At 55.5% G+C, this 13,571-nt stretch overlaps 2 protein-coding genes across 2 annotated transcripts; one reads left to right on the top strand and one right to left on the bottom strand.

Annotated features, from left to right (window-relative positions):
- Positions 1–205: 205 nt before the first annotated feature.
- Positions 206–2,436, bottom strand: LOC34620910 (derlin-1.2). The gene is made up of 4 exons (XM_026338323.1): positions 2,384–2,436; positions 1,832–2,029; positions 813–1,521; positions 206–346 (listed from the first exon to the last, which is right to left on the bottom strand). Exons 1-4 carry the CDS (start codon positions 2,434–2,436, stop codon positions 206–208), a joined length of 1,101 nt encoding a protein of 366 aa, XP_026194108.1.
- A 3,042-nt stretch (positions 2,437–5,478) lies between these two features.
- On the top strand, positions 5,479–13,172 carry LOC34620911 (the record flags this gene model as incomplete). Its single annotated transcript, XM_026338322.1, has 10 exons — positions 5,479–5,644; positions 5,830–5,949; positions 6,147–6,246; positions 6,382–6,512; positions 6,664–6,966; positions 7,129–7,423; positions 7,514–7,901; positions 8,142–8,840; positions 8,886–11,321; positions 11,520–13,172. Coding segments are annotated over 10 exons (6,291 nt in total), but the record flags the coding sequence as incomplete, so codon positions are not given.
- Between the last annotated feature and the right edge of the window lie 399 nt (positions 13,173–13,571).

The following is a 13,571-nucleotide window of genomic DNA, read 5'->3' as shown; positions in this document are numbered from 1 at the left end:
AAACGCAGACTAAAGCTGGGGGCCCCTTGTTCTGCCCGTGGAAGCCCGAACAGAGTAACGCTCACATGCGTGTGTAACTCCGGTAGGTACAGAGACGTTTAGCTGGTCACAAGTGCCAGCAAAAGAATTTGTCCAATGCAGACGCAGCAGCTGCTACCACTGTCCTGCGAGCCTTCTGATCCAGAACAAAGCTCGCGGCTGCGCCTTAGCGCAGGAATTTGCTACTAATGCGTGCAGCAGCAGCGGAAGAACTGCCTGCTGCGTCACGTACCTGCTTTTGCAGCAACAGGCGGTAGGTGAGGGAGGGGAAGGGCAACATCTGAATGCCCGTCTTTGCCGGCACAACCTACGCACAGAAAATTCCAAGCCACAGCCGTCGATTCTCCGTAGGGTGTGGCAGGCATGCCTACCTTAACCTGTAGGATCCGTACCCCAATTGGCTGAGGTCAAGGAGTCTCCTTGACTGACGTGGCTGCTTGAATAGACTGTTTGGCACATAGCAGGGTTAGCTCTACACAGTAAGCGTCAACGTTGTGTGCTTGTGCTCTGTAGGTTTTACAAGATGCAACAGGGTATGAATGGATGCTTTACTGAGGGCTAGAAGATACAGTGGCCCCCATACCCCGTCCTCTACCTGTTTCTCACTTTGCCCTGATACCCTCACACTATCGGGGTAGGAAGGCGGGAGGACGGGAAAGGGAGAGCTCTAAGAGGAGATCAGCAGCTACTTAATCAGCATACCCATTGTTTAAAGGCTAAACCAGTGTTCTCATGGAAATCCTAGAGTACAGAACTCTATATTGGCTGCTCACCTTCTTGAGGAGGTAGAAGATGTGTCCTGTGGCTATGCCGAGGAGGGCTGGCACTGCGCCCTGAAGACTTTGCTGCTGCACAGCATCTAGAGCAGCCAAAGCAAAGGGAAGGACCTTCTGAGGTACCTGAAGGCCCAGAGGAAGAGGTGCTTTTTTTTCCGGATTGGTTTTGCTGATGACGTAGGTGGCAGCGGCGGTCAAAGGGCTGCCATAGAAGGGCATACCCAGGGCACTTCCTGCTGCTGCCAAGAGTAAGCACTCCACAGCTAAGAACTGAAACAGGTGTGCAGTGCCAGAGGCTGACGCGGCTGCTGCAGCAAAGGCTTTGGGGTCCTTCCACTGGTGCTGTAGCTCCCGTTGCTGTTGCAGCAATTTTTGTTGCTGCTGCTGCAGGAGCTGCTGTCGCCGGGGTGACAGAGCCTTTACGTCGCTGCAGGGCTGATGCAGCAGGGCCTGTCTCTCTGTTGTTTCCAGCTGCCGAAGAGCCACATAGGACGCATAGATGCGCGTGAGCGTGGAAAAGGAGAAGGGGCCTTGAAAGAGGGCCGCCGTCAGAGGCCTCCAAAGCTCAAGGGCTCTACCGGCACGGCCCCAGTGCATGCAAAGGGCCTCGGGAGGAACCAGTGGGCGCTCTCCTGTGCCCAGGACTGACAGCAGAAAAGAGGCTGTAAGCCAGGATCGTGTGGCGACAGGTATTTCAGTGTACGACCTGAGCAGGCTGCTGCAACCGTGCCACAAGGCGCTGTCTCGTAGCCTGTCCAAAGCCCCTTTTTTCTGCTGTTGCAGTAGCCAAGACCGAGGGGGGGCACGCCCAACGCCGAAAAAGGCCAAAGGCCTTGGGGGGGCTGCTACTGCGCCTGCTGGCGTTCCTGCTGCGTAACTAGAAAGAGCAGCAGCAGGTAGTGTTACTGCCGCTACATCGGCTGTTGCAGGCCCCTTCGAAGCAGCTCGTGTAGCAATGGTAATCCCGGGGTTTCCGGAAGGCGCATCCGTAGGAGTCAGGAGAAGGTGGGATTCGCAGGGCGGTTGCTGCGCCAGCAGTGCCAACAGCAGCAGAAGGCACAACCGCAACTGGGGCTGCAACAGCACCTGCTGCATGTTGTCTGGCAGCCGGATACAGGAATGCACGACTGCACGACAAGAGAGATGCAGCGGCGGCAGGAGCAGAAGGACCGGCAGCAGCGCCGCCAGGCGCAACGATGTCTGCAGGGCCTCTGCTAAGGCAGGAATACGGAAGGAGAAATGCGGCCCTCAACGGGCAATTTTCCGGGATATCCTGATGATGCAAAGTGCGTGACATGGATTATGCGCGAGGTGTCGATACACCCTGATGACGTCTGCCGTGTCCCCCCTGGGCCCCCCAGTCCCCACTAGGAGGCCCCCAAACTCGCTGCTTCGTAGGCAGCACCTACGTGTGTGAGGACGCAACACAAAAAGGCAAGAGGAAGTCAACGACCTATTGTTGAATTGATGTAATGCGGAGCCCATCCTCCCTGGGGTATTGCACAGGCAGTACAGAGAAGGACAGAGGGCGTCGGCTGCCACTAAGAAACAGTGCACCGCACTCATACCCAAGGTGTAGTATAGAGTTGCGCAACACTTCAATATTTTCACCAACACCCATTATTTTTGGCTAAAAATTAGCAACGAGTTGACGTATTGGTCTATCTGTCTGTGTTTCTTGTTCGTTGCAGAGTCCTCATAGCTCGATACAAGAAGGCGCGAAGCTAAATGTGCGTGCGCTAAACTATAAGCAACTAGATGGGTGCTACGAGCTGCGAAATCTCGGAGCTCGTAAAGCAAGCAGCTGCGCGAGCCTAGGCTCTTTGATCTTCTCCGGCCATGCAAATTCTGTGGGCCGAGGGTAAAGAAGGCAAAGAATTCTGTTACGAATCACTCAAGGACTTTATCCCATGTTTGCATTTAGTCAGGATCCAAGTACATTCTTATCAAGACCTATTTAGAACGTTCTACAAGGGGCTGCACGGAAGGCGCGAGACTGTCCGAAAGCCCATTGAGGTCTTCCGTACGGAGAGCTGACCACGAAGAGCCCCAAAGAGATTATCAAAGTAGAAGAGGACAGAAATTATTGATGGCAAATTTGAAGATTGCCACAAGGAGCCTCTGAATGAAGGTTCCTGTTTCGGTGAAGGTGCATTGAGGTGTCCGGGGGCCTCAACCTTCGGTGCGTAAGCCTCAGGCAGAAGGTCGAAAGGCGAGGCAAACTAATTACGGACACCTGCAGCAGATTGGCGCCCAGAGGAAAAATGTAAAACTCTGTTTCGGCTTATCGTAGGAAGCACGCAGCCCCAAACACACTACAGAACTTCCTAGAATGTCACTGAGTGTACTCCTCTGCCGATCCCCCCTTACCGTGCCCTCGCCCCTCTGAATCCCCGCACGGGCGGAGAGCGGGGGCCAGCTAGTGTGCGCAATACTGCGTGCTCTAGCCACTTCAAGCATTTGCAGCTAGGTGTACTTGCTAGCAGCCTATATGTAGGGCTGACACTACTCTAGAACAAATAACATACTAACAGCGGGACTAATTGGCAAAAAATGCTTGGTTAAATATAATGCTTGTCGTAGAAAGCGCCGAAGTGCAACTCTTTGCACGCTTCACAGGGAACCAGTTAGAATTAAGAGCCGGGAGACAGCGCCAAGTGGACACGCAAGGAAATAGAATGGACACACGAGTAAACAGCTGGCCATTTACAAATGCAAAAGCACGGAGGGGGGAATACAGCCTTGGGTATGGTAGAAGCAGAGCCAGGGGCGTCGCGAGGAGAATAGCAGACCGCGATAGAAAATGAACTCTTAAGTCAATAGCACCAGAAGGAACGCATCGACCTGGGCGTCCTTCTTATGCCTGGTATTACCAAGAACAACAGCGCAGAGAACATGGAAAGATGGCAGTTTCTCACTTGAAGACGGCTAATTAGACTTAAACCGAGCGCTGTTGGACGCAGCAGATTGGATTCGCGAAAGAGAAGTACCCTTCCCCTTTCCTCTTCATACATCCCCGTAGTCCTTGATGACTGTCAGATAAGTCACGGCTGCTCACACGCCATCTCTAAAACCGGTAATGACTGGATTTTACAAACTGGTTTCTAGTTGATCAATATATTTTTTAGAACTGAGGCGAAGGTCACTCTTTATGCCAAGTGGCAAGCCAAAATTTATCGGCCTCACAGCCCTTTTAAGAAGCGCGAGGGTGGCAGTTCTCTGTGAGTAAGCCCAAACCGTGACTCCAGTTTCGCTTTGCTTGGGTACAAGAGCTTTGTTAGCTGTCGTTTGTCTGCTCCAACAGTAGCAAGTGTTACTGCAATAGCCCTCGCAGCACTGTCCTTTCGCAGTTGTGAGTGCAACTGAAAGTCGGTTCACCGCATGTACATGGAAAGCGTCAGGGGGGAGAGTTTTTTGTCCTGATAGCTTGCCTCAAACAAGCAGGCTGAGATTCACAGACATTAGGCAGTGCTGCTTCCACGGTCCAGAGGAAGCCCGAGGAAAACGAGCACATCTCTGAGGACGCCCTAGCAACCAGTAGGCTAAGCATGCAAAGAGGCACCAGGAAAGAGACAAGGCACAACCAGAAGAAAAGGGCCACTCACAAGTCTGAAAGCATCAGGTGATCAAGCACATAAGTGGACTTTAAAGTGCTCCCTCTTTCCTGCATACGCACGGCAAACCCTTTAATTCCTTCATTGCTGTGTCTCACATACCCCATTTCTGCAGCCAGCTAACACGGACCCATGTGAGGCTTAATGTAGTTAAAGTGTAGTAGTATCCACAACAATGGCAGGGAGAGCAACTTTCTCGACACTAGTTCGTGCCACCTCTGTTTCTAGCACTTTGCTAATATCTGGGCTTTTTGGGCCTCTTCGTAGCAATCAAACGCAGGTGAGTAGACTTATGTATATGCTGGCGCATGATCACAGCTACTAGAGTTGCTGCTCTTTCAGCTGGCTGATGGATACGTGGCTTGGGGGCTTCTCGAGCCTGCACGACCCCTAGGTGTCGAGAAGCCTTTTTCCCTACTGTTACCCAGGGTTGCAATGCGAACGTCTTCACACAACGGCTGCTAGTTCAGGTCACAATTTTGGACAACAGCATCCTTAGTACTAGCAAGGGACAACAGTAGCAGAAAAGCAGGAGCAGCTGTAGCAACAATCGGCGCCATCCAAAGTTTCCACAGGTATGTCGCTGTGGAGCAAAAAGGATCAAATGACTTCTGAGTCTCATTCTACAGATTCTAAATTATTCTGTTAGGCTAGGCTCAACCGTATGCCAAAATCGGAGAGGCCTGTTTGCATAGGGAGCCACTGGTCGATCCTGGGTAGTGTGTTCCTCACGCTGAACGCCGCGAAAATACCGCGCCCTTTTCTTTAGCGCTGAAACGTCGAAACTGAAGGGTAAAGAGTAGATAAATGCATACACAGGGCCGCTAGGGAAAAGCATTAGGCCTGAAGAGTGCCCTATGCTGGTCCGTTGGCTACGCCTGCCTCGATGAAACACATCCTTTTGTTGATACCGCCGATTCTGCCTTTCGTGTCTGTTCCCGCTTATATGTGTGCCCGGTCCTATGTTTCCCCTTTTCTGTGCCAGTATATATTTCTTTTTAAGTGAGCACAGGAGCAGCAACAACACCGGCAGGAATACTGCTGCAGCAGCAGTATCAGCAGCCACTGCTGCTGCGGCCGTAGTTGCTGCTGCTGAGGCCGCTGCGTCTGACACGCCCCTTACATCTAGTGTCTCTGCGGCTTCTTTGCTTTCCACGGCTCATCACTTCCTTTCGCGCTTTCTCAAATGCCTTGTTCTGCGACCTCAAGAGTCTCGTTCCCAATAGAACAGGCTGCTTTTACTGCTGTTGCTGCCGCCGCAGCCGCTGCTTCTGTCGCTTATGCAGCATCGACAGCTTGCTGCCACCCCGAGGCAACAACGGAGGCAGCAACAGCCGGCGGCATCGCCCAAAGAGAAAAGTGACATATTTCGGGCTGTCTCTGTGGCAGTGAGACAGAAGCCGCTGCGCTGTACACTCCAGATCCGCAGCAGTCTCAGCAGCAGGGGCAACAGCGACCCCTACGGAACACGTCGGCTGCGCTTCTCCCCGCTGGAACCTTGCCTTCGGCAGCGGCATTTGGTTCTGTCTACTATAAATAGTGGATACGACAGTAGCAACAGCAGCAGCTACAGCAGCAACTGTACCTGCCATTACGGGCCCGTACTCCCCTTCCTTCCAAGTGACCTCAGGGCCTGTCGCTACACTTGATCTACACACTAGTTGTTCGGCATCCCCTCATGGAGCCCATCGGGTGCTCTAACACCTCAGAGGAGGAGCCGAATGCCCAGCAGAGATTGCAGCACCCCCGACAGGAAGTACCGGTGCAGCAGTACCATATGGTGAAGACGCAGCTGCAGGAGCGGCATCAAGCCACTGGCGAACGGCAGTCTCTACAGCGGGGCAACTGCACTTCCGGCAACAGCAGTTGCCACCCTACCGCTTCTACTCCCTGCAGTACGAGCAGTGGGGCTCCACAGCGAACTGATTCCCCGGAGCAGCAACACCTGACAGGTGGAACGCGACTCAAGCTACTGCAAGGAAGCACAGAGCAGGCGCACTCGCAAACACAACAAAGTCAGCAAATAAGGCAGCAGCATCCCTCACCGCTGCAACGGAGGGGAGAGGCTTTCCAGGGCATCCCAGTGCATCCGCTTAAGGTGTGCCTCCTACGCAGGTCCCAAGCGGGCTTGGGCTCTAAAGAATTCACGGCAAGCTCTATTTGTGAGCAGCAGCAAATGCAGGAGCAGCAGTCAGTGGAGCCTCTGCCACCGTCTTCCCTGGGAAGTGAGCCAGTCACTGGTGCGGAAGCACAGGGCACCAAACGGGATGATACAATTCCAGCAGCACTAGCGGAAGTCTCCCCAGAAGCAAGTAGTGGGAAGCACCAGCAGTATCGCCAGCACCAAGTGTTACGACCGTTGCAGGAAGGACGCTGCGACGCTGGGGCAGTCTTGAAGGCACCCACTTCTTATTGTGTCAACCGTGGCACCATGCCGCCAACCACAGTGGGACTGACACCAGCGGTCACGACAGAAACACCAGTGTGGTCAGTTGCACCGTTTAGTGCTCGGTCAAGCTTGGGTGCCGTAGGATCAGGTAGAAGTCGACACCGGATACCCCTCTCAGCCACCCCACTGGACCGAATGCCGCAGCTGCAGCATCAGGCCTCTCAGCTGCAGCAGCAGGCCTCTCAGCTGCAGCAGCAGGTGCACGTATGTGGAGCAGATTCTCACTTGGAGAAAGGGTCAGCATTTCTAGAGGCAGCGGCAATCACCCGGGGAAAGAAAGCACCTGCTTTCTCCCCCGTCATCGAGGCTGCTCGTACGGCGTTGCCATCACCGCTGCTTAGCGCCTCATCTGTAAATGTGATGGCCAGCAGGAGCCCCCACGAACAAAAACAATATACTCACCTGTGCCAGCCTCCCCAGTCAGTACGTCTTTCTCCTAGTTTTAGGCGCAATCGGCGCAGTCCCAGCAGCAGGCATGTGCGTGCGGCCAGCAGCGACTGGAGCACCACTAACAACCACGGTAAGCGTGTAGCTGAGCCTGCCAGGTCAGCAGAAGCAGACCAAGACAGAGACCTCCAAAAGGGTTCACCGCATTCTGGTGCTGCCAGCGGAGAGAGTAGGCCTGAAGACTCTAGCACACTGTCAGAGACACCCTTGAGCCTTTTGTCTCCCTCGGGTAGAAGATATTGTCTGCTGCGTCCTCACCAAAAGACCCTCTTCGGGCCCCTCTACGAGGGGATGCTGCTTCTTGGAGGCACGAGTAGAAACAGTAGAAACAGCTGCCGCTTCCAACGCGTGGCCATAAAGGCGGTGGATAAGAAGTTAGTACAACTGCAGCTGGATCAGGCTCAGGCAGCAGCTGCAGGGACATCTCTTTCCCCAGGTACAGCAGCAGCTGCTGCTGCTATTGGAAGCAACAAGGAGCTTTATCTGCTACTTCACCTTGTACCAGAAACACCGCTTGCCGAGGTTTTCTTCTCCACGCGCCTGCAGGGCGTTCCTCACGTCCACACTCTCACCGAAGTATGACCCGCCTCTCTGCTTCCTGTGGTAGTGCCTCTGCTCCTGCGCGTACCACTAATGTTGGGGCGAATAATTTCTTCTCCTCACTCTGCTGGATTTGTTGTGGCGCGGTATTGGCTTTAATCTTTGTAGTCTTCCTCCAGCTTGCTGCTGCTGCTGTTGGTTCAGCAATTGCTGCCACCAGGGCTGCATCGACACCATTGCTTCTTCCTTGTTGGCATTATCTGTGGCGCGTTTTAGGTCTTTGACGATGAAAATTATTTCTACCTGACTTCGCCTTGGGCACATGGGGAGGACTTGCTGGGGTTGCTGCAGATGGTTGCTGCCCCACGCTCTTCCTCAGCTGCCCGCCCTCACTCGCCACCCCCAGCAGCAGCAGCTGCTGCTGCTGCTGCGGTAGCTGCGGCTGCCCTCTCGGCTGCCGGAGGGGCCTTGGCGCATGTGATGGCCGGAGCCCTTCCTATGAATATCCGTTGCGCTGCATCAGCTGCTCTGGGACCCCTAGCATCAGGCGCAACAGCAGCAGCACGCCAGATCGGGAGCAACGGTCATGCTGCTACGGCCATGCCTGGCCCCCCGATCACTCAGTCTCCTTCCAGCAGCAATATGTGCCACAGCCAAGGCAGCAGAGGAAGGGCAGGGGGCCTCTCCGAGGGCGTTGCTCGCCGCCTGTTGTATCAGGCGTTGCTGGGCCTCTCGTCGCTGCACCGCCGCGGCATTGCTCTGCAGGACTTTAGCCTTGAAAACTGCCTATTGTTCGTTTCGCCTCCCGCCAATAGCAGGCCTCAACACACCGATGCTTCGCAGTATGAGGGATGCCTCCCTGAAGACGACTGGGAAGTGACAGTCAAAGTGTGCGACCCAGGTCAAGCAGTTTGCTTTCGTGTCCGGCCATCGCCCCACTGCTGCTGCGGAGCAGCAGCAGCAGCAGCAGCAGCAGCAGCAGCAGCGGCAGTGCGCGAAGGAGGAGCGGCAGACACTGAGGAGGTTCTGCTGCAGTGTTGCTGCCCGGGGGCACAGGAAGAGCCAACCCCGTATGCGGGCAGCTTTGGTAAGGCTTTTCGCCCGCCAGAGAGTTTTCCTCTAGAAGACACCAGCAGCACCACATCCGACGGTGGCGAACATCCGTACTTGGCCTCTCGTGTGGACAGCTGGTGTTTCGGCTGGAGCGCCTTTTATTTGCTGACCGGTCAGGCGCTGTTTGCACGTGCTGCTCCCGTGTGGGACCTTTCTGCTACTGGCCCACCCGCAGAGGGTGCAGAGGCTGCTTTTTCCAGTCCATCACTGTCCGGAGCGACCAGATTCCTACCCTCCTTCGCTGAGGCGAAGCAGCTTTTTGCGCGCTCTACAGATTCAGCAGCAGCATCACCTCCCTGGCGGCGATGTCTGCTGCTGTGGGAGGGCCGAGCCGCTGAAGTCTGGGAAGAGCTAGGGGTGTCAGACTCTTTGTCCCCCCAGTTCCTTCAGCTTGTAGTACAACTGATGCAGCCAAAAGGCTCGGATAGACTTTCCCTAACTGCGGCACTCAAGCATCCCTGGTTTGCTTCGCTGCACGAGCAGCAACAGCAGCAGCACCCGCGGCATCCGTGGTCAGTAAGGCTGGGGGAGCTGCCAGAGGTGCTTGCAGCCATCAAAGAGAAGAGAGCTCTCGACGCATCTACTGCAACCAAGCGTCTCCTATCTCAATTTGAAGAAGGAGCACGTGCTGACACACTTCAGCTGTCTGAAGTTTTTGTTAGAGATGCTGGGGTGGAAGCCGGTGCAGATGGCTCCAATTCACGCGCGCCTCCTGTCGAAAGGCCCATAATTCCAGAAAGGTTTCAGGGGCACCTTAGGCAGCAGCTCTGCAGGGAAGGCAGGCCATCTCATACCCTGCTGATGCAGGGACAGTATAAGGCTCAGCAACATACAGTGCAACAGCAGAGGCTGCAACAGGCAGTAATAAGCATGAACGAAGCTGATCGAAGGCCGCCTCTACAGTCCATATCAGCCTTGAAGCAGCATGAGTCACATCAAACGCATCACCTAACCCCAAGGCAACCACCAAAGCTGGAAGCGCAGCCGGATCCTCAGCAGCAGCATCACGACAACACGCCAAATCCGAATGACAGCAAGCAGAAGCAGCTGCTGCACCAGGTGCAGCTGCTTCATCACCACCAGAAGGCAGAACCCCTTGCTGAACGACACCAGCCACTGCAAGAGACCCAGCAGGAAGAGCCTTCGCAGACCAACCAACACAACCTCGAGCAACAATATTTTCACCAGCCGCAGAAGCGCCAGTCATTCCATCGTGAGATGCCTAAACCATGGCAGTCGGAGGCCCAGCAACACCAGAAGCAGCAGGAACCACAGCCTCTGGAAAGCTCTAACTCAGAAAAAACAGTCCCTAGGCAGTCCCAACAACAACAACAACAGCCGCGGACGCCTGCGGCAGCTCTTCTTAAAAGCAACACTGTGGGGGAACCGCACTTGCCGTCAGGACACTCAGCCCTCAGTTCTTTGCCGCGAATGGAGCATATGCAGCTGCTAGAGCAGCGCCAGCTGCTACAGCAACAGCAGCAGCATCTCGTCAGGCAACAAAACATGCAAAGACAGCAGAAGAGTTTCTACAGGGGGCCGGGACACGAAGGTCCGGAAAGGCTCCCTTCTCTCCGTATGTCGCAGCAAATAAGCCATCAGCATCAGCTGCAGCAAAAGCTTCAGCAGCACCCGGTGCAGCGGGAGCACAAAGTGGGGACTCAACAGCACCTACGGCAGCAACTACATCAGCATCAGCAACAGATGCACGAGCTTAGGCAACTTGAGCAACAATTGGACACGTGGCACCCTTCTGAGGGTCCAGCAGGTTCACAGCAGCAGCAGCAGCAGCAGCAGCAGCAGCAGAAACTCCAGTATCAGAAGGCTCTGGAACGCTTACAGGCGTTAGTTGCCTTGCGAGATCGGCTTCAGCTGCAGCTAGACGAGGAGACAGCCCAATGCAGCGCACAGCCGCCGAAAGATCATCAGCATCAACCAAAGCCGCAGGTAAACCTGCTGCGTGTTGACTCACAGACGTGGATTGAAGACCGGGAGCATCAGCAGACGCAGCACCAGAAGGTGCAAAGCGGACTCCAGCTGTCACAGCACGCTGGTCAATGTGGGGGCCTTTTCCTGGCGAGCGGCTCCACGTCGGATATCTCCGAGGTCGGAGAAAGCGCAGCAGCCCTGTCAGTTGCAGCTCCAAGTCACCTGCTGCGCAAGCCGCGGCCTCCTTCAGCGGCTTCGTCAGCAGCCGCAGCACTTCCACCTGCACCAAAGGAGCGCCTCCGTTACAGCGGCTCGAATAAGGTAAATGTTGCGAAGGGGGATGTTAGGAGCGCAGCACCTGCAACTGAAGTATTAGAACCCGCACGACTGAGGCTGCCAGGTGCAGCAACAGCAGCAAGAGCAGCCGCACGCTGTAGACGCAGTCCTGCCTTCTCTTCCCAAGAAACTGGTTGTCACAGGGGACCCTGCAGCAGGCGCTGGCCACACGTAGCTACGGGAGGCCTTCTTGCTCCCAAGGGTGCCTCATCGTCGGTCACCAAGGTTTCAAAGGGACCGTCCTCAAGAGCGCGTTCCCCTGGTTCCCATGCGCAGGACAGCTCTTCCTGCCGTGGAGTCGCCGCATGTGTGGGGCCAGCTGCAGTGTTTCCTGCTCCAAGCTTTGCTAAATCAGAGTCCGGCGGGAGCCAACACCCAGGATGCCCAAGCCAAAAGGCTCTTCTCCCGGGAAAGCTCTCTTGCAGCTCAGACGTCTCGTCCCATTCAGCGGCTTCCCCCGGCGTTCCAAACCTTCCACGGGTTCCTGGTGCTTGCTTGGCAGCTGTGCAGCCATCTCCGCAAGAGTTTCAGATTTACACTCCTCCCAGCGTCCATGGACGCACCAGTGAATCACCGTACCCCATATCTAGTGGTCTGGGGTCTTCTCTATCCCCTTCTTCAGGGGCTGTCAGCAGAGAGGGCAGCTCCGAGCTGCTTGCAAGACATACTCCCACCAGGAGCCTCTCTCCCCAACAAGCGCCTTGTGCTACCGGCAGGCTTTCGCCTCCGCACCAGCCACAGCGGCAGCAGATCCCAGGGAAGCTCGAATCCTTGAAGCAGCGCTCTCCTGGCAGCAGGTGCTCTAAAGAGTCCGACTCGCCCTCGGTGCTTCGCTATTTTAGCGGCTTGAGGACCTACAAGCCGCGACAGCAACGACTCACCCGCTCAGGTACCGAACCGAGTATGATCTCACAGCAGACAACCTCTACACAGATCCTATCCCATGAGGGCCCCCTCGCATCGTCTTCCGTCAATGCACAAGAGGGGAGTCTCTGCACGGAAGTGGAAAGAGGAGCGCTGCATCCAGAAAAGCCACAAAAACAGCCCCTAGGGAAACTTTTGCAGCAACAAGGCATGCACAGGCGCCGATGCCCGTCGTTCGAGCTTGAACCATTACCAGCACCACAAACAAATCCAAGTGAGCTGAAGCTTCCACAGATGCAAATGCAACAACATTCCCTTTGCGGAGCTGTGAGTCTGCAAGCCAAGATGACTGAGCAGCTCAGAGAGCGGCCTCCGCCCGCTGTAGCGAGGGTCCCTTCTGACCACCAGGAGCCGGGAGCGTCCTGGGATATGCAAAACCAACAACAGCAAAAGAGTGGCATTCAGTCTGGAGCCAGAGTAGCACTGCCGGCAGCCACGGTAACAAATGAAGCGCCTGGGATCGGTCCGAAAGCAAGAAGCTCGCCGATCATCCCAGGTGCTGCGCAGCGGCTGGCCAGCTGCCCCCCTGGGGACCGCCAGCTGCTGCTGCTGCAGCCAACGACTGTACTGCTACCCCATCAGGTTCCTGTCGCCGTCTGCCCGCTAGCGCTCCAGCTACAGCAGCAGCAGAAATCAACACAGCATTGGACGCAGCAGCCCTCGCATCCATCCGCTACAGCGGCCCTAATGTGGACCCCGCAACTGCGACAGCAGCATCCCATGCGCATGTGTTGCCTGTCTCCCCTTCCCGCGGCGGCTGCTATCCCCGTAAGGCAGGCGTATGCCGGTGCTCAAACAGCCTTCCCCTGCTTGCCTCCGAAGCGTCACCCCCATCAGTATGTGGAGAAGCATGAGCAGCCAACCAAGCAGCAAAAAGGAGCACTAGCTGGGGACGCAGAGAACCATTTAGGTTACAGCCACATGCTCCAGCAGCAGCTATTGCTGCAGCGGCACTATGCGGAACTGCTGAAGCAGCAGCAGGAGCTGCTGATCCAGCAAAAGCACCAACAGATGTGGCAGCAACAGAAGCTACCTTCGAGGAAGCACATTTCCCGCAGCACTGCAAGATCGGCAGAGGTGAGGCAGGGCACTCCCTAGCTCTCTGGTGCTTCAACCGGAGGCTGGAGGGCAAGGGGGGAAATAGCTCAAGTAGCATCCACGCGGACTCCGCTTACCGCGGCTGCTCACATTTCTGCTTATATGAACACCGCGGGTGCTGATCAGAAATCTGCAATTATAATAGCCCATGCAGTCAGGCCAAGATTCCTCCAGTTAGCCTCCTGCCATATCAGCAACCAATTCTCTTCTGAAGGTCTGTTTGCCTTTTGGGTTCCCTGGTGACTTCTTGAAACGCATCGAATAGCGTCCTAGAGCGCCCGTCGCGGGCTTTTAGTGAGCTGAGGC

Source organism: Cyclospora cayetanensis, unplaced genomic scaffold (genome assembly GCF_002999335.1).
Source record: "Cyclospora cayetanensis isolate NF1_C8 unplaced genomic scaffold, CcayRef3 CcayRef3_contig_25, whole genome shotgun sequence".
Taxonomy (NCBI): domain Eukaryota; phylum Apicomplexa; class Conoidasida; order Eucoccidiorida; family Eimeriidae; genus Cyclospora; species Cyclospora cayetanensis.
This window is presented reverse-complemented; position numbering and strand designations above follow the sequence as displayed.

What these genes read in the sequence shown, in the direction of transcription:
- LOC34620910 (XM_026338323.1), bottom strand. Translation starts at nt 2,436, where the DNA reads ATGGGTGTTGGTGAAAATATTGAAGTGTTGCGCAACTCTATACTACAC. An exon ending in AACTCTATACTACACCTTGG is followed by an intron (nt 2,030 to 2,383) that starts GTATGAGTGCGG and finishes TTCCTGCCTTAG; the next exon opens with CAGAGGCCCTGCAGACATCG. An exon ending in GCTGGCGCAGCAACCGCCCT is followed by an intron (nt 1,522 to 1,831) that starts GCGAATCCCACC and finishes CAGCCTGCTCAG; the next exon opens with GTCGTACACTGAAATACCTG.